This window comes from Balaenoptera ricei, chromosome 4, assembly GCF_028023285.1.
Source record: "Balaenoptera ricei isolate mBalRic1 chromosome 4, mBalRic1.hap2, whole genome shotgun sequence".
NCBI lineage: Eukaryota > Metazoa > Chordata > Mammalia > Artiodactyla > Balaenopteridae > Balaenoptera > Balaenoptera ricei.
Genome location: NC_082642.1, coordinates 28,807,535 through 28,830,556, shown reverse-complemented (window position 1 = coordinate 28,830,556; position 23,022 = coordinate 28,807,535). Strand labels below are relative to the sequence as shown.

The 23,022-nt window shown below is 37.1% G+C and overlaps 2 protein-coding genes across 4 annotated transcripts in view; one reads left to right on the top strand and one right to left on the bottom strand.

Annotated features, from left to right (window-relative positions):
* SH3BP5 (SH3 domain binding protein 5) overlaps nt 1-1,718 on the top strand; it is a 74,320-nt gene extending 72,602 nt beyond the window's left edge. For both annotated transcript variants that reach the window (XM_059920364.1, XM_059920365.1), the window contains one exon: nt 266-1,718. In XM_059920364.1, coding sequence (XP_059776347.1) covers nt 266-477 — 212 coding nt within the window. In that variant the 3' untranslated portion in view covers nt 478-1,718. The remainder of the gene's footprint in view (nt 1-265) is intronic.
* Nucleotides 1,719-2,652: 934 nt separating this feature from the next.
* CAPN7 (calpain 7) overlaps nt 2,653-23,022 on the bottom strand; it is a 36,909-nt gene continuing 16,539 nt past the window's right edge. The window contains exons 8-21 of one of the 2 annotated variants that reach the window (XM_059920362.1): nt 22,553-22,638; nt 21,199-21,292; nt 19,208-19,354; nt 17,889-17,995; nt 16,644-16,764; nt 12,777-12,921; nt 12,553-12,652; nt 12,136-12,271; nt 11,466-11,541; nt 7,779-7,924; nt 6,950-7,012; nt 6,235-6,365; nt 3,847-3,939; nt 2,655-3,753 (exon numbers count right to left, since the gene is read on the bottom strand). In XM_059920362.1, coding sequence (XP_059776345.1) covers nt 3,609-3,753; nt 3,847-3,939; nt 6,235-6,365; nt 6,950-7,012; nt 7,779-7,924; nt 11,466-11,541; nt 12,136-12,271; nt 12,553-12,652; nt 12,777-12,921; nt 16,644-16,764; nt 17,889-17,995; nt 19,208-19,354; nt 21,199-21,292; nt 22,553-22,638 — 1,590 coding nt within the window. In that variant the 3' untranslated portion in view covers nt 2,655-3,608. Of the gene's footprint in view, nt 3,754-3,846; nt 3,940-6,234; nt 6,366-6,949; nt 7,013-7,778; nt 7,925-11,465; nt 11,542-12,135; nt 12,272-12,552; nt 12,653-12,776; nt 12,922-16,643; nt 16,765-17,888; nt 17,996-19,207; nt 19,355-21,198; nt 21,293-22,552; nt 22,639-23,022 lie in introns of both variants that reach the window. The other variant, XM_059920363.1, reaches the window with a different exon arrangement.

Below are 23,022 nucleotides of genomic sequence, written 5' to 3'. Positions count from 1 at the left end.
ACAGTCCTCTTGACAAGCACCTGCTAGAGAGGCTTCTGTTTCCCAACTGTTAACATGAGTGTGACAGATTGCATCTGCAAAGATGAGGGACATATACGGTTTCCCACGCAACGAAAGCAGTAGGCAGTCCTGTGATGGAAGCCCTTGTGTGATGCGCACAGTGGTGCCACACTGGGAGTCTGGAGGTTGAGCCGGCTGACGGGCTGGGGCCCAGGGGACCCTTGGAATTGTCGGTACTCACCCCGTGATCTTTACGTTTCTACAGGAGACAGGGCAGAAGGGGCAGAGAATAAAGCAAGTGACAAAGCCAGCAACCTTCGGGGTCTCGGCAGCAGCAGCGGTGACAGTGGCGAGAGCCCGAGCAGCACGTCCCCCGAGGGCCAGGCCTTGGAGGACAGGATGCGGCAGCTGTCCCTGCAGGGCTCGAAGGGCAGGGACAGGGTCATCGCGGACATAGACGTGGTGCAGATCGGCTGATCGAGCCGCGGCTCTGGCCCAAGCGCATATCAGTATTTAGACATGAAACCGTATGGAGAACAATTGTGCCAATAATCATTTAATATATGCCAAATCCCAAGCATTGCCTCTAAACTGCACTAATGATGTTTCAGTGAGCTTGAGAGCTGAAGATGTTTCTTCTGGGTAAGAGCTCTCAGGCTGGTGTTTTTTAGCACAGAGTCGTTGCAGGTGGGCTGTGACCAGGCCCACGGGCTTTGTGGAACGTCCCCTGTCAGTGCTGTGGACGCAGTAACCGGTTCCCAGGAAAAACCCCCGAGCCGGGAAAGGGGCCGGGGAGCTGAGCCCCAGCGGGCTCAATGGCTGGCTCAATTGGGAAAATTGCCTTGTTCTCTCCTTTATATCCCAGGGGATCTAAAGGAAAACAAGTACACAAGACAAAACTCAAATATTCAGAACGACACCTTTTCGACCCAATGAAGGCTTAAAAAAAAAAAATCCAAGGACACAATTCATTTTCATCATCTCTGGTTTTCAGAGGGGGCTTTTAAAAAAGTGAATTTGCTGGGACACCCATTAAAATCATCTTCTGTAAAAGGTCACCGAGAGCTGCACTTTTGGGGGTGGGAAAGGTGAATGCCGGTGTGGGGATGGGGGGGACGAGGGCAGCAGGGGCCTGTCGCAGAAGGGGGTTCGTGGCTGTGGAAGAAAAGGTTCTACAGCGTAAGCCTCATCCTACCGGCCCAGGGGACTTATTCTAAGAAGTGCATGGGGAATGGTTGCCAGTGTTGTTCTAGATTGACAAGGTGTTAATTTCTCTGTAGGCTGTAACTTTAAAAATAAAAAATTATTTAAGGGTTATGCTGCACTAGTATTTCTTAGAGGAAATTGTTCTTTACAGCTAGGAAAGGGAGGAGGCACATGTTGGCAAAGGCTGTTAAATAGAAGCAATGGTGTCTGTTATGCTAATAGTGTATAAGTGTTCTATTACTGCTTTTCTTGTTTTCATGGTTACACATATTTAGAGCATTGTATTTTATTTGTCCTTTTTTGTTAAGAAAACTTAGCATTTCTAAAAGAAAAAAAAGCAACCCCCATTCAAGTTGCCCATTAAGTCTGTCAAGCTTATATATTTGTCATTTGTAAATCCCTTCATACTATCCTGTTTTCTCCTTTTTTAATGACCGATACAGTATCCTAATTACAAGGTTATTTTGTACTTGTCTTAATACCTTGAGTGTAATAAAAATGGCTTACGAGAATGTCTTTCTGTGACTTCAAATAAGAAATCTTGATGTTGCCTCATCTTCCAGACAATCCTCTTGCCATAAGGAAGAGCTTGGAATGCAGTGGTCATCTGTTCTTACTTTCAGTTAAGGTCCTGGATCCTAACAAACAATTTAAGCCCTGATTACCAGGGTTGAATTAGAATTCCACTTCTGCTGCTACTAAAGCCGAGCAGTACGGAGATGCAGTGGCAGGAAAATAAATAAAGATGAGGTGCTTATGCTGGAGGCCTGGTTCTCCTGTCTGTCTGTGGCGCCTGGGCATCTCCTAGGTCTCAGCCCCAGAGGTTGATGATTAGTGATTCAGGTATACTTGGGCACTGGACTTTGAAAAGCTCCCCAGTTGTTTCTATTCTCTTTCTATATTGGCCCAACCAAAATTAATCTTTACTTGTACATCGTGAGCTCTATTTAGAGCTCTGTTACAGAATTCAACATTACAATATAGTAAATTGTTTATATAGGTCTCCTCCATTGGATTTTGAGGGCAGGGATTAGGTCTTAGTTTGCATCCCGTATAAGATCTTTAACACAAAAAAGCTTCAGATCATGTTTATAATAAATATACCTCTTCTTATGCTTTAGATTTTTCTTTAAAAAGTCATTGAAAAGTAATCCACCTAAAATATGCTACAAGTAAAAGCACTATTTATCAAAGTGAAATCTCACTATCACTAGTACAATCTACCACTGAATGTAAAAGAACAGACTTTTTTTGTAGAAGTGTGAATTTTCATGCAAGTAATGAGTTCTGTTTTATATGGAACATACCACATGAAGTTCTCTAATAATTTCTCTAGGTTAAACTATGCAGTTTCCATAAGTATAAACATTTTATTTCAATTAAAGATGATAATAGAAATACAAAAGAAGTTTTAATAATCAGAGATGATGAAAAATTCCACTGTGTTAATTTTTAGATCTTTAAAATCTTGAGCATCATTCTACTCTGATGAATTTTTATGTAAACAACTGGGAATTTTTTCAAATGCAACCCAATTACCATATATTAAATCCTCAATTGTATTTTCTTTAGAGTGATGATGTTACCATAAGAACACTGAACTACAGAGCAATTTAAAAAAGACTATACAAACTAAATTGTAATGTCTTCAATGTCTCAGACTACTACTTTCATCAACCTGATAAACCTACACTGATGATGAATATACCTCAGTTCTCTTTACATGAGTCAATGGGAGACAGGTATCTAACTTCAACAACCTTCATTCTTAAGCATGAGCATCTTCATGCTAAGTTAATTAGTATTAAAACTTTATCCTTTCATAACCTATAGGCAACAGTAAACATTTAAAGCCATAAATAATGCAGAATTAAAATCTCATGGTTAACATGATTCATTTGGTAATTAGGTGCCCAGGATGTACAGGAGAGTCACGACACAAGCAGGTCTACCTTACAACATGCTCTGCCAAGAAGACAACATAATGTAAATACTTCAGAATATTATCCCAGCCTACTGTTCCACTCAGTGAGTCTACACCCCTCATTTTCCTCGTCTGGTCTCGGTTCCCTCTTAGCAAGGGCACTGATCTCAGTACTTGACTGAGCCTAATCTTTAAGCATCTACACTTCTTTGTACAATGCGGCCCCTAAATGCAAGCCCACTCCGTATATACACAAAACCATGTGAATGGTACTCCTAAGTGACATAGGGTAATTCTGACTACATACATACAGTTCTCACCACACACCCTGACTTCAGCACCAGATTCCACAGGAACGTTTTTAGAGATTAATTCTGTTCTGATGATTGTGTTCAGTGTCGTCCTGGAGATCTGTGTCCTCATTTGAAGAGTTGATGTTTGGTGAGTATAAGATCCAGCTATTGCTGAGGTTTCTCTGTCACTGCAGTTGTGTTGTCTTGATGGGGATAATACTATTAAAGTCCAAGAAAAACGGTCCTTCTTGTTTAGGCAAAAAAGTACTGGGAATGATATTGTAGATCCCAGCAGGTATGTTTTCTAGTTCCAGGTAGCAAAACCCACACCTATATTCAGGGAAAATAAGAACAAGGTTTTCAGGTGATGATGCCACAGAAAGTAAAGTGTAAATTAGATAGCAATCAAAATGCCAACATTACCTGTAGTCACCACTAGATTTTCTCTGAAAGCCATGGGGACCAGGGTCTCCCACCACAGAAACTGTTACAACTTCAAATCCAACACTATATTGCCTAGCAGTAAAAAACAAATTTTTGCTGTTATTAAGTCGTCTCAAACACATACCCAAAATAACTATACCTAAAGTGCAGATGGACTATTGAATCAAGTACATGCTTCTAAAAGCTTCAGTAGGAGGAAACAGCACTCTGAGACACATGCGTACTATTTTGACTCTTAATTATAGAAAACACCATTTATATTTTTAAATTGATGCCATAAAGATTAATATTTTATTAAACTTACTTTAGAAGAGACTATTTTTACCACAGGCTCTCAGAGAATAATGTTAAATTTAAATGATAAAATAGTGTATTAGGCAGAAAAAGTAGAACAGGAGAGGACCCTGAAATAAGATCTAAATTTACAGAAATAATTAGCGTATGGTACAGATGGCATTCCAAATCAGTAGGGAAAGGATTCTTTATGTAGGTGGTGATAAGGTGACAAAAGCTTAGAAAAAAAATTGTTAAATTGTATTTCACACCAAGTATAAAATACAATCCATATGGACTAAAAAAAAATAATGTAAAAAATAAAACCATAAAAGAACTAGAAGAAAATATGGTGAAAATTTATTTGATATTAGGGTGAGAGTTCCTGCCCACAGCAAAATAAACCAAAAGAAACAGATCTGATTATAAAGAAAAATTTTTTTCTATGTGAGAAAAAAATTAATCTGGGAAAAATACCTGCAAATATGTGAAGGAGTTAATACCTTTACATACGTACCCTTATTCACGCTTACAATTAAGAAAAACGTGACAAGTCCAACAGAAAAATGGTCAAAAGACATGAATAAATATATGAATAAAGGAAAAAACATATCGTCAATAAACATTTTTCCATATTCAAGCTACATGGTAATGAAATACAAAAGGGCAATTAGGTACCTTATTTCACTTATCAAACTGGTAAAGCCTTTTAAAATGACTGTGGAAAAATAGCTTAGTCTTATCTAAAGGATTATTAGTTTCTTTCGAAATAGTCTGTAATTACAGGAAGGCAAAATTAAGCCTAGTTTTATTTAGAAGCTAGTACTATTTTTATTTGTATTCTCTGTATTTTTTAAACCTTTTTAAATTGTGAAATATAACACAGTGCACATAAAACAAATACACAGCTTAACAAATAATTCATAAAGTGAACAAACACCTGGGTTACCCCCACCTCAGTCGACAAAACCCTCTCAGCACCGCAGAAGTCCCTGTGTGCTCCCTTCTCGTCACCGCCTCTGTCCCCCAGAGCTAACTCGTCTGGTGATCACTTTCCTGCTTTGTCTATAGTCTGACTACCTAAGTGTGCATCCTTCAACAACAGTTGTTTTACCTGTTCTTGACTTCATACAAGTGACAGTCAAGAACAGGTAAACAGTCACATATTCTGTTATGTGGCTTCTGTCACTCAGCCTTGTTCCCAAGACTTACCCATGTTGTGGGGAGCTGTAATTTATTTTCATTGTTATGGAGGACTCTATTACTGTATGACTGTTTTATAATCTTAAATGCCACTGATGAACACTGGCTTTTCTAATTTTTGGCTCTTACACAATTTATTGGCCATTTGGATTATTTCTCTTATGACATGCCTATTCAAGTTTTTGTTTATTTTTGTTTTTATTTTTTAAAAACTGCAGACTTGGGACTTCCCTGGTGGTCCAGTGGTAAAGAATCCACCTTACAATGCAGGGGACACGGGTTTGATCCCTGGTCAGGGAACTAAGATCCCACATGCCGCAGGGCAACTAAGGCCACATGCCACAACTACTGAGCTCGTGTGTCTCAACTAGAGAGCCTGCATGCTGCAAACTACAGAGCCCACGCGCCCTGGAGCCTGCGCGCCACAACTAGAGAAAGAAAACCCACACGCCACAACTACAGAGACGCCCATGCGCCGCAACAAAAGATCCCACATGCCTCAACGAAGACCCCGTGTGCCGCAACTAAGACCCGACGCAGCCAAGATAAACCAAAAATGCAGACTTTTTCTTACTAATGTAGGATATTTACAAATCTTTTTATGTGCTCTTTGTGTCTTAAGTCTTTCCTTATCCTGAGGTTCTTATCTCCTGTATTAGTAATCCACCTGGAATTGATTTTTAGATTGGATGTGAGACAGGGGTCTAATCACCTTTCTGGTATGTGGATATTAATTATTCCAGCACCATTACTGAATGGTGCCCTTTCCTCACTCCTCTTTAATAATAAATTAAGTGACCATACATATATATATTTCAAAACCCTATTCTGTTCCTCTAAACTCATTTTTAATATAACATTATTAATTTAAGAAAGTTACTTATCACAAACCTTGGTCCTCTTAGCTCGATCAGTAGTGGCCCAGTCTTCTCTATATGGAATTGGTAAATGGGGTTATTTTTGTGTGTCTCTTGGAAATTTCCACATCCTCCGGCACTCTGACCACTCCACTTTCCATTAATCTAATAAAACAAAGCTTTTTTATTAACAAAACTTCACATTCTATAATTCTACCTTAAAGACAAAATTCCTTTGGGCCTTAAGAAAAAAGAAAAAAAAAAAGCAACTCTCCACCGTGGCTGCATCCTCTCTCTCCAGGCTTTATTGCCACCGGCAGCCAGCATCCCTCTCCAAGTCAGCCCGGCCACGTTGCTACTCTCAGCCCTGTCTCCAACTCTCAGCCTTCAAGTCTGCCCTGCCAAGAATTCTCCGTAAAATCCTCTTCCACACGTCCAGCCCGCCCTGCAGAGTCAACCTCAAATTCTGCTTAAGGCCTTCCCTTCTGACCAAGGTTTGCATCAGTCTTCTTTCTCTGAATTAATTTTTTCCCACAGAATCACTTAACGGTGCTCACTGAAGAGCTTGTATTCCAACCCAGACTGGAGACTACTCACATTTCCCTCCCTTGTAGTCCTGTCAAGTCCCAGAATGTTTTTACTTTGTAAGAAATTGTTAAACATGAAAAAAAAAATGAGAAAAGGAGAAAAAGGAAAGGGAATTCTAAGATTTCAATGAGATTATGACCCAGAGAAAAAAATTCTCTTACCTGTTTTGATACAGTATATGGTGAAGGAATCTTTGAAAAAGTAAAGCTGCATGCTGAGTATACCTAGAGTAAAACAAAACAAAAAAATTATTATAGTGATAAAATTTATGCTTATAAAAACACTGAAGTGATGAAAGAATGTTTTGGAAGACTAAGAAATTAGTTGGCGTATATAATAGTCCTGATTCTGTAGGCAGCCTGGCATCAGGGCAGGAATAAACAACTGCGGGTTGGGCAGCTAAGGCTCTGTCTGCTGCTCACTGTATGACTCAGGACACACCACAGTCTCCCTGGGCCTTGGCTTCTGCATGTGAAGAATGAAGGGGTGAAAGCAGCTCCCAAAGTCCCTTTCGTCACTAAGAATCTATTCAAATTGAGCTTCTTGACTGATCTACGACAGATTTTGATCTACGCAGAACAAAACTACAATGACCTTCCCAGCTACCTGAGAGCCATGTTTATAGGCAATCGATTTCCTTTCACTAAGTTCAAGGTCTTCTTTTTTAATTCAATAAAAGTATTATGTAGACTAAAGGAGCTTTTATTGCTCTGTGAATTTATCAGTCCAACATACCAAATTACCTCAGGACTAAACTACTACTCTAAAAACTAAAATGTTCATTCAAAATAAAAATTTTACCATTCAAAAGCATTATTTTCTGCATGAAGCATCATCATAATTTAATACTGAATTGTTATACAGATAAACACACACTCAACAATATATAGATCAATCTTTATAAATAAACCTTTTTTGTAGATAATCCCACTTACAAAGCAGACATGTTATGTACCTTCTATTATTGTTCTGTCATGTTGGTTTACTTACCCGGACTGTGTAATGGATTGTGTTCTGTTTTTCATACTGAGAAACCACTAATGTAAAGGTATGGGTCCCAGGTGTGGTTAGCTTTATCTTAGTCAAATAATGAGGGCTGTTAATTCGAATCCCATCAATGTACGGAGGTGGATCAGCTGCAAATAAACAAGTAGGTTTACAGAAGACAGGACTTTATTTTCTTTAGTTTTTAATTTAAGTTGTATGGTTGATGTAGGAAAAATAATTAAATGGATGGACAACCCCTTAATTAATTCATCTTTAAAATATAACGTACTAAAGAATTACAATTTCAATTTAAAACTTTACAATTAAGCAATTTAAAACTTTAAAATGAAATAGTTTCTAATAAATAAAAAGAGATCTTTTGGAATACATCCAATGAGGTATATGATAATCCCTGCTATTTGCACTATGTTTTATTTTTCTCTCCTGGTAGAGGATTTTAAAATCAAGATTAACTTTTTTCTTTTAAGGAAAATTTTTAAAAAGATACAAAGAAGTATATAAACATATATCTATTTCCCACCACTCAGAATTAAATTAACATATTTTTGTCACACTAGCTTCTTTATAAAACAAAGTTCCTTTCAACCACCACCCTTAATATTCCATTCCGCTCTGATGGATTTGATGGGCATCCTTTCAGACTTTCTCTCTCTCTCTCACACACACACACGAGCATATATCTAAAAAAACAGACAGTATATGTCTTATCTTTCATTTTTCACTCAAGTTTTTGAGATCCATGTTGATCTACATAGATACAGTTTATTCCTTTTAAATCCATGTGAACAGTATTATATGCCATCATATGAATAGGATATATTTTATCTATACTCCCTCATCCAGTTATTCAGACAATGTGGAGATTTGGATTATTTCCAATATTTTGCTATCACACACAATGCTGCCTGTCATATTCTTTCACAGTCTCATGAATTAAGGCTGATACAATAAAATCATTTCATGCATGTCAATTAAGTCATTTAAGATCAATGCTATATCACTGAGGTTATTTAGGAACACTGAATATTTATAATGTAATTTGTAGAAAAAATTTTAGTATCTCAAACAGGTAATAAGTCTCTCAAGCTTAGAGGTGGTGCGATCTAGTGTGAAGGGGAAAAGAATGGGCACGTCTGTGGTCCTGAAAGGTGTGACCTATGTCTCAGTTTACTCTCCTGTCAGATGGAGAACAGTCTGATTTACCTCAGAGTATTGTGATGAAAATAAAACTATAAACCAGAAAGTATCCTGAAATGGCAAAGTCACTATGTGTAAGAGAGGAAGCATTGTTTTTTAAAAAATCCAAGTACAAAGAGTAACAAGTTGTTGAAATTCAAAAGCTATGTAACATGTTAATGCTAGGAATATACTCACAAAATTTGTGCTTTTTTGGTTATATAATGACCAACATGAAAAATGGAAAATTTAGCTAGTTTAACTTGACATTTATCACTGGACCTACAGTGTGCCATGCACATCCCAGAAAACCTTGGGATACCCTCAGTGCAGCATAATGGGGAAGAAGGCCATGTTTTCCTATGATCAAGCAAAACGACCTGGACAAAACCACTTTTGATCCCATCTCCCCCATCAGTGCCCATTTCTCTGCACAGCCTTTTTGAAAGAACGGTCAGTGATTGCTTCCTTACCTCAGGCCATCCTCAATCCACTCCACCTGGGCTTCCAGCCCAACCTCTCGCCAACTCTTGTTCTTGTCAAGGCCAACGATGCTGCCAGGGCGCTAGGTCCAACAGTCTCTTCTCTAGCCTAATCTCACTGGACCTCAGAAATAGCAATGGGTGGAGCTGTCCACTCTTTCCCGCACGGAGTATTTTCTTCCTTTGGGTTATGTGAAACCTTACTCTGTCTCGTCAGGTACTCTGTTCAAATTCTTCTGTGGTAACTTGCCCTCTGCTCAACCGTAAGATGCCAGAGTCCAAGGGCCAGGTGCTGGGTGTTCATCTCTGAACCTACAACTCTCTCCGTAGGTGATTTATATACAGTCCTACCTTCAAATGCCTTCCTTATCCCCGACTCCTCCGTCTGTACCTGCGGCCCTACCCTTGTCCCAGAATTCTGCTCAAAACCCCAACTGCCTACTTGGCACCTTCACTTGGAGAGCTAACAGGGATCTCAAATTTAACAAAACCAATAATTAACTTTTGATTTTACTCCACAACAAATCTGCTCCCTCCCCTGCTCCCACCAACATTTACATCTCAGTCAACGTTACACCTTTCTATGGCTCAAGCCCAAAACACAGGGATCATCCTTGACTCCTCTTTGACCACACATTAACCCAAGTCCTGACAACCCTAACCAAACCCAAATCAAACCCTAACCAACCCAAACCAAAGTCCTGACAACCCTAACCAACCCAAACCAAATCTGTCCACTCCCCATCTCCACTTTAGCACCCTCAGTTCAAATCACCATCACTTCTCACATAAATAAAATCACCTAATTGGGTTCTCTGCTTCCATTTTTTGTCCCCTCCAATATATTCTACAAAGAATTTTCTTAAAAAAAAATCAGATAATGCCATTTTCCTGATTAAGACCCTCCAAAGATTTCCCATCACACTTAGAGCAAAATCCAAACCCTTTCCTGAGCTGATAGACCTCCTGTGATCTAAGCCTGCATACCTCTGACCATTTCTGTGATACCACACTTCCCAGGTCTCCTGGCCTTTCTTCTGTTCCCAGAAAACACCTATCTTTCCCTCATTTTAGGGTCCTTGCACTTGCTGTTCCCTCTGCTTATAATGTTTTTACCTCTACTTCTAATGCTTTTTACCTCTACTTCTTTGCATGACTGACTCCTGTTCGTGATTCAGAGTTCCTCTTATCCCTTCTCAAAGAGGCCTTCCATGGCCACCCAACCAAAGTAACCAATGTGACCCTATGCATTTCTTTACAAATATGTGTCACTATCAGGTCTTTTTTTTCTTATTGTTTGTCTCCCAAATTAGAACATAAACTAACAGCTCCTATCATGAAGTGATAAAAAAATTTTTTTTAATGTGAAAGCAAAATGGTCTCAACACAGTATGTTAATGCCTTAGGGAAAGATTTACTTTGCCTGGCAAGAAGGTTATCACAGAGAAAATAACATAAACTGGATCCTAACCACATTCATTACGCAGAATAGGGTAAAGGGAATATGTGGGCAGAGGGCAGGTAGAAGAGATTCTCGGCAGAAGAAACTGTGTGAAAAGAGGGGCAACAAGGGCAGGGTGTGTTCAGGAGAAGCCAGACCCACTGTGAAATGCTGGGGCATGAGATAAAGGGGGACAGTGAGGTGAAGGCCGGAATATAAAAAGCCTTAGACATCAAGCTGAAGAGCTCGGATTTTATCCAAGAGTCCATGGAAAACCACAGAATTTTTGATCAGGGAAAAAAGACAGGATTTAAATTTTAGAAACAAAGCTCTGACACCAATGTGCAAGAGTGCAGAAATCCCAAATTCCTGAGGTCTCTAAATTAAAAATAAATCAAAACAAAACACACAAGTAGCATAAATACCTACCCAACTGTTTGAGTAGTTTCTATTAGTCTATCAGCATAATTATTAATTTCTGCATATTATCTACATAAAATTTGTCATTTTCAAATTAATCACACAAATAGAATTTTAATGTTTGTTTGAATGTCTGTTTACTAAACATACCTGGGTAATAAACTTTTTTCCCATCCGTCTTGTATACAACCATTGTGATAAATTCTCGATTATTTGCAAAATCATCCTAAAAGCACAAAGAGTCCGATATGGTTAGGAAAATGGGCTCAAAATGCTCCTGTGTGTGTGTGTTTGTGTATGGAGGTGGGGAGGGGAGGGGAAGGAGATTATTTCTAAGTTTAAGAGCATTTCTATTTAGTGTTATTAAAAAATGTCATTTTTCTGAATTAAATTGTCATTTCAATAGATGACCATATTGTATGAAGCAAGATACTAAAAAAACCACTCTAAAGCCATTAAAATTATGGTTACCCTTTATAAAATCAGGCCCAATGAATCAACATTTCCAAACCCTCTTTAGCATATTTTTATGTTAATATTCTTAAGATCTAAGCATATAGAATCAACACTAAAACCCTCTCTAGAAAGCATAAACTCCCTCATATTTTTCTTCATAGATGATTTTTGAATGAGATTTTAAGTGTATAATTATAAATGACCAATTTCCTTTGAGGAAAATATTCATTTATCTAAGTAAACACTATTTTCAAGCAACCTATATAAATGAAACAGGCTGGTGATCAAATTACATATCTTGCTCACAATGGTCTAATTATGTCTAAAAGAATTTCTGTATGGGATATAAGAAGGGTATCAGTACCTTGTCTGTTATGTGTCTACTAAGCAAAACCCAAACCGCAGCGCCCCCCTGTGGACACTGCACCTCCAACTTGTACTGGGGATTGTTGGCCAGGCTATAGGCATCTTTCACAGGTCCTTGCTTTGCATCCCAAGTGCTAAAGGACAAAATCAACAAAGAAAGTAGTAATTAAATTTCTCATAGAGCTAAACTGAAATACTATTTTTGTTTTGTGTTTCAAATACAATTAGGTTATCGGGTTTTCTTGTTTTTTAAATTTTTGGCGTAACCAAGAAGCATATACAGAGAATATTACACGATAGTCATCTGTGGGCATGACAAAAAGAGAGAGAATACTAGTCTTCCCAAATAATTTTATTTTAAATGGAAAAAGGGAGACTACTATAAAGCATATTCTGAAATGTGCAAAAAAGTTACCTGTGAATACATGTTGATTCTTTAAAAAGACCTGGATTCCAACTCAAATAAATCACATCATAATACTGGCAGAGATCATCCCATGAGATCCAAAATATTCCTGAAAATCAGACGTCTTTGTTAGTCTAAAAATCTTAATGACTTGTCAGTTAAGTACATTTCACACTGTAAAAGCATGTTATTTATTTAAAGATCAAATATTATTAAATTAAAAAGATATTTACCATTGTCTATTTTCTGAGCTGTTCGAGGATCAAAGTTTAAACACTTTTGCAACTCTGGGGTCCAGTTTTTTACATCGTTTTCACTATATCTTCCTTTCCAACGTAAATGACTCCAAGGATTTTTCAGTTGGATAAATCGCAGCCCCTATTTAAAAAAACAGGAGATAACGAAGTTGCAAAACAGTTTTACCATATTTTTATTAGTTATATCATTCTCCAAGCGAGGATGCAATTTGAATACTTATCCATTCTTTTCCCTACAAATAAATGTGAAATTACTATTCTTTAATCAATACTTCCCCGAATCCCATATCTGATCAAAAACTATAAATGGCTACCTATCCCTAGAGCTATGCTGTCCATATGTAGCCACTAATCACACGTGATTAGTTATATTAAAATTAAATCGGGACTTCCCTGGCAGTCCAGTGGTTAAGACTCCGAGTTCTCAATGCAGGGGGCACAAATTTGATCCCTGGCTGGGGAACTAAGATCCCTCATGCCTCATGGCACAGCCAAAAAAAGAAAAAAAAAAAAAATTGGTATCATGTAATTCAGTTTACAAATCAGTTCCTTAGTCACAGTAGCCACATTTCAAAAGTTCAAGGACCAAGTGTACTAGTAGCTAAATGCATCGCACAGCACAGACACAGAACATTTTCATCATCACAGGAAGTTCTACTGGGCTGCCCTGCCTTAGAGCATCAGGTATTTCCTGTCCTTTCAGAGCCTACTCTACCCTGGTCTCAGTTTTCCAGTACCCATGCCCCCACGTATTTGGCTCTAATCGAGCCCTTCCTCTCACAGTCCCACAAATGATCCTTATTCAGTTTCACCTCTAAATGCCCTTGCTCATACTGCTCCTGTTTCTGGAAGGCGCTCTCTGATCCCTTTTAGATCGTCTTTAGCTTCGTTCTCCACTGTCTCTCAGTGAAGACTGAAGCAATGAAAAGAACATGAACTTTGGAGTCCTAATGAAATGGGACCAAATTCCAGCTCAACTATTTATCAGCTTTATGGGCCTTGGTTGGTCATTACTCTGAGTTGTTGTGAAGATTAAATGGAGTAACATATGCAAAGTTTCTAGCACTTAGCAACTTCCTTCTCATTTTAATTACTACCTCTCCTTTAAAGTTCATAGTGCTAACAATCTGTATTACGTTAGTTTACAACAAATAATATCCTATCTTATAACGTTTCCTACTTGTGCAAATGCAGGAGTCTTGTCTCCCCAGTGCGACTGTAAACTCCTTGAAATGGTAACACTATTATCCTTTTTCAGATGTCTCCACTGAGTTTATGGAACACAGTATGTGCTCAGTAAATACTGGGCATGTCTACAGAGTTGATTACATTAATTCAGAAAAACAAAAGAGCCTGTAAATCCAAAAGATTTGTCTTATTTCAAGGAGTCAACTTAGAATTGAGTTCTTTTTCTAATGATGTCACAAATCAAACTATTTGGAAGACATTTGAAAAAAAACCCCATTCCTTTGCTATTTCAAATGTGGCAAATCATGGCCTGGGGAAGATGTGATTTCTGGACATAAGCCAGACTAATTACTCTCAGGCCATATTCCCTAGAATCTCATTAATACAGTTTCTGTTCTCAATCTCTTCTACACCATTTGTGCCTCACCCTGCCCCTGCCACCCATCAGCCAACAAACATTGAACTCTAACTCCATTCAAGGGCACTTTTGGTGGGAATGTAAATTGGGTCCAGCCATTATGAAAACAGTATGGAGATTCCTCAAAAAATTAAAAATAGAACTGTCATATGATCAAGTAATTTCACTTCTGGGTATTTGTCCACAGAAAACAAAAACGCTAATCCAAAAAAGACGTATCCACACCAATGTTCACTGCATCATCATATATAAGAGCCAAGATATGGAAACAACCTATGTGTCCACTGATGGATGAATGGATAAAGAAATCTGGTATACATATATACATTGAAATGTTAGCCATAAAAAAGAATGAATTCTTGCCATTTGCAACTACATGGATGGACCTAAAGGGTATTATGCTAAGTGCAATGTTAGAGAAAGATAAATACCATATGATTTCACTTACATGTGGAATCTAAAAAACAAAACAAATGAACAAACATAACAAAACAGAAACAGACTCCTAGATACAGAGAAAAAACAGGTGGTTGCCAGAAGGCAATGGGCTGGGGGGGATGAATAAAATAAGCGAGAGAGATTAAGAAGCAGAAACTTCCAGCTACAAAATAAATGAGTCATGGGGATGAAATGTTCAGCACTGGGAATACAGTCAATAATATTGTAATAACTTTGTATGGTGACAGATGGTGACTTATTGTGGTGATTATTTTAAAACATGTAGAAATATCGCATCACTATGCTGTGCACCTGGATCTAATGCAGTATTGTACATCTATCATACCTCAATTTAAAATAAAAAATAAAATGTATAAAAAAATAAAAAACAAGCAGCCTTAATCATTACAGAATAACTGACACATGGGATTGATACTGTGTAAACAATGTTAACTGATTTTTAACAAGGCTATTATTTGAAATGTTTACTGAAATTTAACAACTTTTTAATGTTTTGTTTTCAAGTCAAACCACAGGTACCTATTTTTCTCTTAAATATGTTGTTTTTCTGGTTTCCCTTGAACAAACATAACAGTCTTATTACTTGAAGTAAATGATACATCTTTACAGAAATTTTCCTCATATTCAAGCTTACTTTCATACTGTTTCATTATCTAAATTTAAATCTCTTGCCAGACACATTCATTAACACCTATCTCAAAGGATGTTCTAACAATAAAATTGTTACTAAATAATAGCAACTGTTATTCCCAATGTTTTAATTGGTGTTTGTGGCAAATTACATTCCTGAAACAAACACAAACCTCTCAGCTTATTCAATTTCACATAAATTTTTGTATTTTTTGCTTTATGTAGTCAATTTTTATGCCACTTTAAAAGGAAGAGACAATTCTACACAGAATGTTTGGAGGCACCACAATGGGGGCTGATTTAGAAAGCTTTGAGACTATAAATCTTTAAATGTTGCAGCAGGTCCCAATTGCCTTTGTAATTCATACAGTTCCATGTGCCACATAAGAAAATCAGACTAATTAATACACAGTAGTACTCTGTTCTTGCTGATTAATCACTACTTCTTTCTATAAGTTTAAACAGAAGAAACTGGAATACACTGCTAGTTAAACTTTCCAGTAACTAGACAGCTTAGTTTCTATACCATCAGGGAAAAAGAGTCCTTCCTTAATAATTTTTGTATTTTCTAATCCATAGAACAGATCTATTTTTCAGTGAAAAATAACTAATTAATAACATGAGAAGTAATGAAGTCAACCGTGCCAACAGCCACACACAGAAAAAGGGTCTGAAAAAAGCCTCATAGCATGCAAGGGCTGTTAGGAAAACACCTGCAAACCCACTGGCATGTTTCCTATTCATAGGTATCCTCTTATTTTTTCGTCTGTGCATAGCTATTCACTGAATGTCTACTATGCTCTATAGCCTGACACTGCGATTGACCCCCAACGCCAACAGACAGCCCAGAACCTTGAGGGACATGTTTTCACTTCGACCCTGCTACTTTTATGGGAAAAAAAAGAGGCATACAATGTTCCTGTTCTGTCATCAATATCTGTGCTGCTACTGTCATTACATTTCCCATCTTTTTATTCATAATTTCCAATGGTAGAGGTCAAGTTGTTTAATGTAATAGGTGGAATGATTTTAAAACCTGGCCTAAACCTTGATTTGTCAGTATTTAAAAGGCTCATGTATCACTTGGAATCCTTGCAACGTCTTACTAGCACACAAGAAAAACAAGGGAAACAAATGCAAGGCAAAACCTTGAGCTCTCTGATGTCCAACACGGCGTACGCGTGTGTGGGGACCAGGCCCCACCGCTCGCCTTCAGCTTCAGTCATCACTCCAGTGGATGCGGTGATGAGGACGTCCCCTTTGTGAAACCTGGAATGGACCCGACAGACCAATAATCAAAGGAAAACACATCTGTACTCTCAGATCACACCATCTTTCCTTTAGCCTCATGGTTTACATGAAAATTTCCACAAAGTGGAAATCTTTTCCAAAATGGGCTATTTCCAACAGCCCTCAGAGAACTTTTAACAAGTACATTTCTATTTTACAGCAAATCAGAAAAACTATCACATTTCCTTCTTTTCCCTCCCAGTTTTAGACAACTTAATTCTCAGGTAGAAACCTATCAGTGAAGGCAAATAAATGCTAAATTTTCAAATGATTTACAAATAAAGGTGAAGATGTGAAATACCAAATGTATTTTTCCCAAAGCCACATCATTTATCAAATCAGTGAGCTTTCTGGTTTCAATACTGAATGTGTATTATTGTACAGACAGTTTTCCGGTTCTTCATGTGGATTATCCATTTAAGGCTTAAGCTATCTTCCTCTTTATGTTCTCACCCTTCTCTCTTCCCACTTTCCCTCAAATTGGTAAGTACTCAGGAAGTACAAAATTACATATTCTAGATTCAAATGTTTGGATTATCTACCATCTGGATTAACTGTAAGCATCAGTGAGGATGACTGAGGGCTGGCTGGAGTGCATAAAGTGAAGTCTATTTTAAAAACACGACTTCCCTAATAACTGAAAATGACAGCCTCTGCAATATCCACTCTAAATAAGACATGAAGTTTTTATTTTTTTAACATTTTTAAATAAACTTATTCTTTATTTATTTATTTTTGGCTGTGTATGGGTCTTTGTTGCTGCATGCAGGGTTTTTCTAGTTGCGGTGAGCGGGGGCTACTCTTTGTTGCGGTGTGTGGTCTTCTCATTGCGGTGGCTTTTCTTTTGCGGAGCACGGGCTCTAGGCGTGCGGGCTTCAGTAGTTGTGGCTCGTGGGCTCTAGAGCGCAGGCTCAGTAGCTGTGGCGCATGGGCTTAGTTGCTCCGCGGCATGTGGGATCTTCCCGGACCAGGGATCGAACCCGTGTCCCCTGCATTGGCAGGCGGATTCTTAACCACTGCGCCACCAGGGAAGTCCCAACATGAAGTTTCTAAATAGCCTCTTTTAGTACAAAAGACAGAGACAGAGACAGAGAAATGTTTACCTTTGATAAAGCATTCGGAAAGAATTATCCTTACTGAAAGTCTGGCTGTCTGAATGCATGGCGATCCTTTCTGGTATCCATCCAGTCAGTGCATGAAGATCAATATTCTGCAACATAAACACAGTCAGGACTCTCAACGTGGTTTTCAAGCTCTTAAATAAATCCCCAGGGTAGTTATTAAATCTCTTTGATCTGATATGATGATTCTGATAGAAATAAATCAGAAGGTAGTAAGTTGTTCTCTACCAGTAATAAATCTCTTATTTAACTCAACTTCCTACCTGGATTTAAGCAGAAGCCTCTCTTCTTACAATCTCTGCTGCTTTTCCTGAATTCAAAGAATTGTTTTACTGATAAATATGATGAAAACTCAAAACGTTTAACAGAAAAAACTGCTTTGATGATGATGATGACAGTCACTCACCATTTGCTGAGTTTTTACAATATGACAGTCACCTTTCCTAACATTTTACATATATGCTCATTCCTTCTCTCTTTAAGCTGACTGGGTAAATCAACAGGCAATGGATTAGAAAGCTAAACTAAAAATATTTGAAGGACAGAGCAACTGAACATGGAGGCTGGGAAGAAATTTTAACATCCTATTACCTTTAACTATGAACTATACATTCTTTGACTAGCATTATAAGAACCAGAAGGATGAAGGAGGCTGGGTACTAGGCAAGGATACTAACCAGGTATGAATAATGGGTGTCTGCATATATTACTTCATTTAATCTTTACAGTTCTTGAGAGGTGGGTATTATCCTATCACAGACAAGCAAAGAGGCTAAGAAAGGGTAAATACCTTTCTAAGGCAACAGGCTGATTAGTGTTATAATTCAAAGTCATGCTAGTCTGAATAATTTCTGGCATAAGGCCAGTGGTTTACAACTAAAGGACACTGGCACATACCTTGATTTTACAGGTTAAGTTGTGTTAAGGTTGGGAAAAACTAACTCCAAACTCCTTGAACCTGAATTTACAAATCAAAAAAAATATACAAGGATGACAATATGACATATCCCTTTGATCTGCAGAGGCTTCTCTGGAAAGGTACACTGTATTTAACTGGCCATATATCCCACCAGAACAGTAGACACATACACTCTAGGCTTTCCTGAACACCCAATCTATACAATGTGCAAATATAATCTTACAAAAGAAAATATGTACTCCCATGATAAGGTGATTGATCAACATTTTTCAGGGGCTGATAATGTTTTCATTTAAACCAAATATATCATCTATAATCTTTCGAACTTGAAACAATCATATCAGATAGCAAAAGTCTGTGCCTGGATCATCTTACTACTTACTGAATTGGATCCTGGGAAATCATATCCTCCCATGACTTTCATGTATGCTTTTTCTATGAGAGAAACCCATAATTCACTTTTGTTGTTAGAATAAGAACAGAGCAATTCTCCCTTATGATCCACAGGTAACTGGTCATCAATTATCACCTGGAGAAAGAGAACATTAATTTCCTTAGGTGGTACAAAATATCTTAAAATCCTTTCTATCAAAAAACCTCCACACCTTTCATACCGATAAAATAAAAGGCATGCTATGCCTATTGTTAAGGTAATGATAGTTTCATATTTCTAGAATCTGATCAATTATAAAATGTTTTGTGATGTCTTTCTTCAGGTTGACAAGTTAATCTCCCTGTCAGGTATTAACTTTGAGCCAACTGGTTGGTTAAATGTTATGGATCTACCAGCAAAATTGTTAGAAATTGTAGAAATGTATACTATATCTAAAATAATTACAAAAGGGCTTCTCACTATTAAGCTAAATAACAATATTAACCTAAACCTGCAGAAAGATTCATGCTGTGTTTAGTTGTAAAATGTTATGGCTAAAAAATACATTTAAATAGTACAGAAATATAGAAGTAATCGCCACAAAGATACGGCTTCTAATTCACATTATAGAGTGATTTGGGAAACAAGAGGATAAGAATTTTTATCTAATATTAACAGAAGAAGTATGCAACTGCATTTTGAAAGATTCTTTAAACAAGAGGTTATCTAAAAATTATAGTTCAGAAAAACCACATCCTCAATAATTTTGTTTAGTTTTTAAGAAATCAGCTAGAGCAGTGGTTCTGAAAGGGTGTTCTCAGACAACAGTATCATCATCGCCTAGGAACCTGTCAGATATGCAAATTCTGGCCCCCTCCGCAGACCTACTGAATCAGACACTTTAGGGATGGGGCCCAGCAATCTTTTTTAACAAGCTCTCCAGGTGATCCTGTGCACAATACAGTTTGATTATCATTCAACTACAGAGCAACTTCTCAGCTTCTCACACGGGAATCACTAGGGGATCTTGTTTAAATGCATGTTCTGATTCAGCAAGTCCAGGATGAGGCCTAAATTCTGCAATTCTAACAAATTCCCAGGTGATGCTAATGTTGATCCCTGGACTTCCGTGAGTCGAAAGGAGCTAGAGAATCCTAACAACACAAGGCCCTTACAACATGGTTCGGAATCCTTAAAGAAGTTAAAGATGTGAAATTTATTTATTTATTTATTTATTTATTTATTTATTAAATTTATTTTTGGCTGCGTTGGGTCTCCATTGTTGCGCGTGGGCTTTCTCTAGTTGCCGTGAGCGGGGGCTACTCTTGCTGCAGTGCACGGGCTTCTCATCGCCGTGGCTCCTCTTGTTGTGGAGCACGGGCTCTAGGCGTGCGGGCTTCAGTAGTTGTGGCTCGTGGGCTTTAGAGCACAGGCTCAGTAGTTGTGGCACAGGGGCCCAGCTGCTCCACAGCATGTGGGATCTTCCCGGACCAGGGATCGAACCTGTGTCCCCTGCACTGGCAGGCGGATTCTTAACCGCTGCGCCACCAGGGAAGTCCCAAGATGTGCAATTAAAAACTATGTATATATTTCACAAAGGAAAACAATATTAAAGGTATCTTACATCTCAATTTATGACTGTACACTTAAATTGTTCTGACCTAACAGACTTAGTATGTCTGATATCCTTTTAATCAAAAAGAAAATTAACAACAGATTAAAATTCATTTTAAGCATTAGCAATCATTAGCTCAATGTCACTTCTGGGAACTTTCTATAAATTTTCCCAAACCCATTTTTTAAAAGACTTTATGCTTGTCATGATTTTTATTTTTAATTATTACTGATGATCTTACTGTAGAAATATGTATAATATCACAGAGTCAAAATCAACTAAACTGACTTGTAAAATGTTTATACAAATAACATTTCTTAATGATTCTACTCAAGAGCCAAAGGTGGGGAAGAGAGAAGGGGCCGATATGGGGAGAAACATTCACCTTTCTAGGGACACCATTGAGGTGAAGTTTTACCATGTACTTTCCACATGGGTTGTACTCTGGCTCACCATCCTTATTCTGAGGGTAAATTATGCTTTAATGAGGAAAAGAAATAGTGAAATACCAACATTAATATTCAATATAAACTACTATGCAGATTATTACATTTTATTTAAACATATGCTATTGTCTTAGAGATTTTATAAAAATAAACATAAGAATATTTGTCTATAATAGGCCTGTAATAGAAAAAGAATTTTACCCTAGTCAAAGTGCTTATTCAATATAAATAAATGAAGAAAATATCTTATGCAATCATACAGCAGAGCATATATTTTACAATATTCTGAAAAATGCTCAGTTTTTAATTATATGCTATAAAAAATTTTCTATTAAGTGGATATATTTTAAGCCAGTTAAAATAATCTACTTTTGTCCCCAAGACATAAAGAGAAGACCATTTCAATTAACCACAACTAAGGAAATTATAACTCTGACAGAGATAAAGTTAGCAGAACTCCGATAAAGTACACAAAATTATCTAGTAAGAAACCTGTAGAAACTATCAGTATCAATTTTCTTTCACAAACTGCACATTATTTACTTACATGGTCTGTTTATCCAATGGCAAATGGCTTGAAACTAAGGTCTGTATCTAATTCATCTTTGTACTTTCAGGACTTAACAAAAACCACTCAGGAAGAGTTGTACAAAAAAATTATAATGCTTAATTTTTACAATGAATAATTTTAAGGTAATAAAACTTTTAAAAATTGAAAGAAGAAGTATTTCCCAGTACCATTTCAGTACATTCTAAAGCAGTTCTAGCCAACAAAAATGTTATTTTATATTTCATACATTATATTTTAAAGTCTTATTTTATCCCAATATATCAAAAACATTATGATTTCAATAAATAATAAATATAAAAATTTGAGATATTTTCCAAGAGACATTTTTTGGCGCTAAGTTTTCAAAATCTGATCCATTTTACACTTATAGCCTATCTGAATTCAGACTAGCCCATTTCAAGTATGTAATATCCACATATGGCTTATGGCTACTATACAGTACAGTGCAATTATAAATATGATATGATTTTAATTTGACCAATTTCATTTATTTCAAAACATATTTATTTCGTTTATATTATTCTAACTATATGTGCATATGTTCTTAGACTGTCTTAGCAAATCTTTCCACACTCACAAACCATCTGCTTGACACACAAGGGCCCTAATATTCTAAGTGATATGCCCTCCTCACTTTCTGTGCAGATAAAGCCCAAGCTTTTAATTTCTAGTTAAGAGACAATCCTATGAAAAGGGCTAAAGGGACAAATATAAAATTTTACCTGGTAATCAACTTCTTATTAAATCGTCTTTCATAAGCTGCACTGATAGCCAGTGATGCCACAAACGAACAATCTGATACTATTGTCTGTTAATAAGAATTTATTAATACATTCATTTATTCATGCAATTTCAACATTACCACAATATTTAAGCATTGCATCTAGAGCCTAACTTTTTACACTAAATATCTTCACTGTTGCTTGAACAGGAAAATAATAAATAGAAATGCCATAGCGCCAACTAACACATATTTTGTTCCAACAAATCCTAGGAAAAACAAAGTATTTCAATTAAGTTAAGTTAGAATAATTAAATATGGATGAAGCATTCCTACATGGATAAAAAGCATATTCAACTGAATCACACTCTTTTTTTTTTTTTTTTGCATTCTTAATTAATTTATTTATTTATTTTTGGCTGTGTTGGGTCTTCGTTTCTGTGCTAGGGCTTTCTCTAGTTGTGGCAAGTG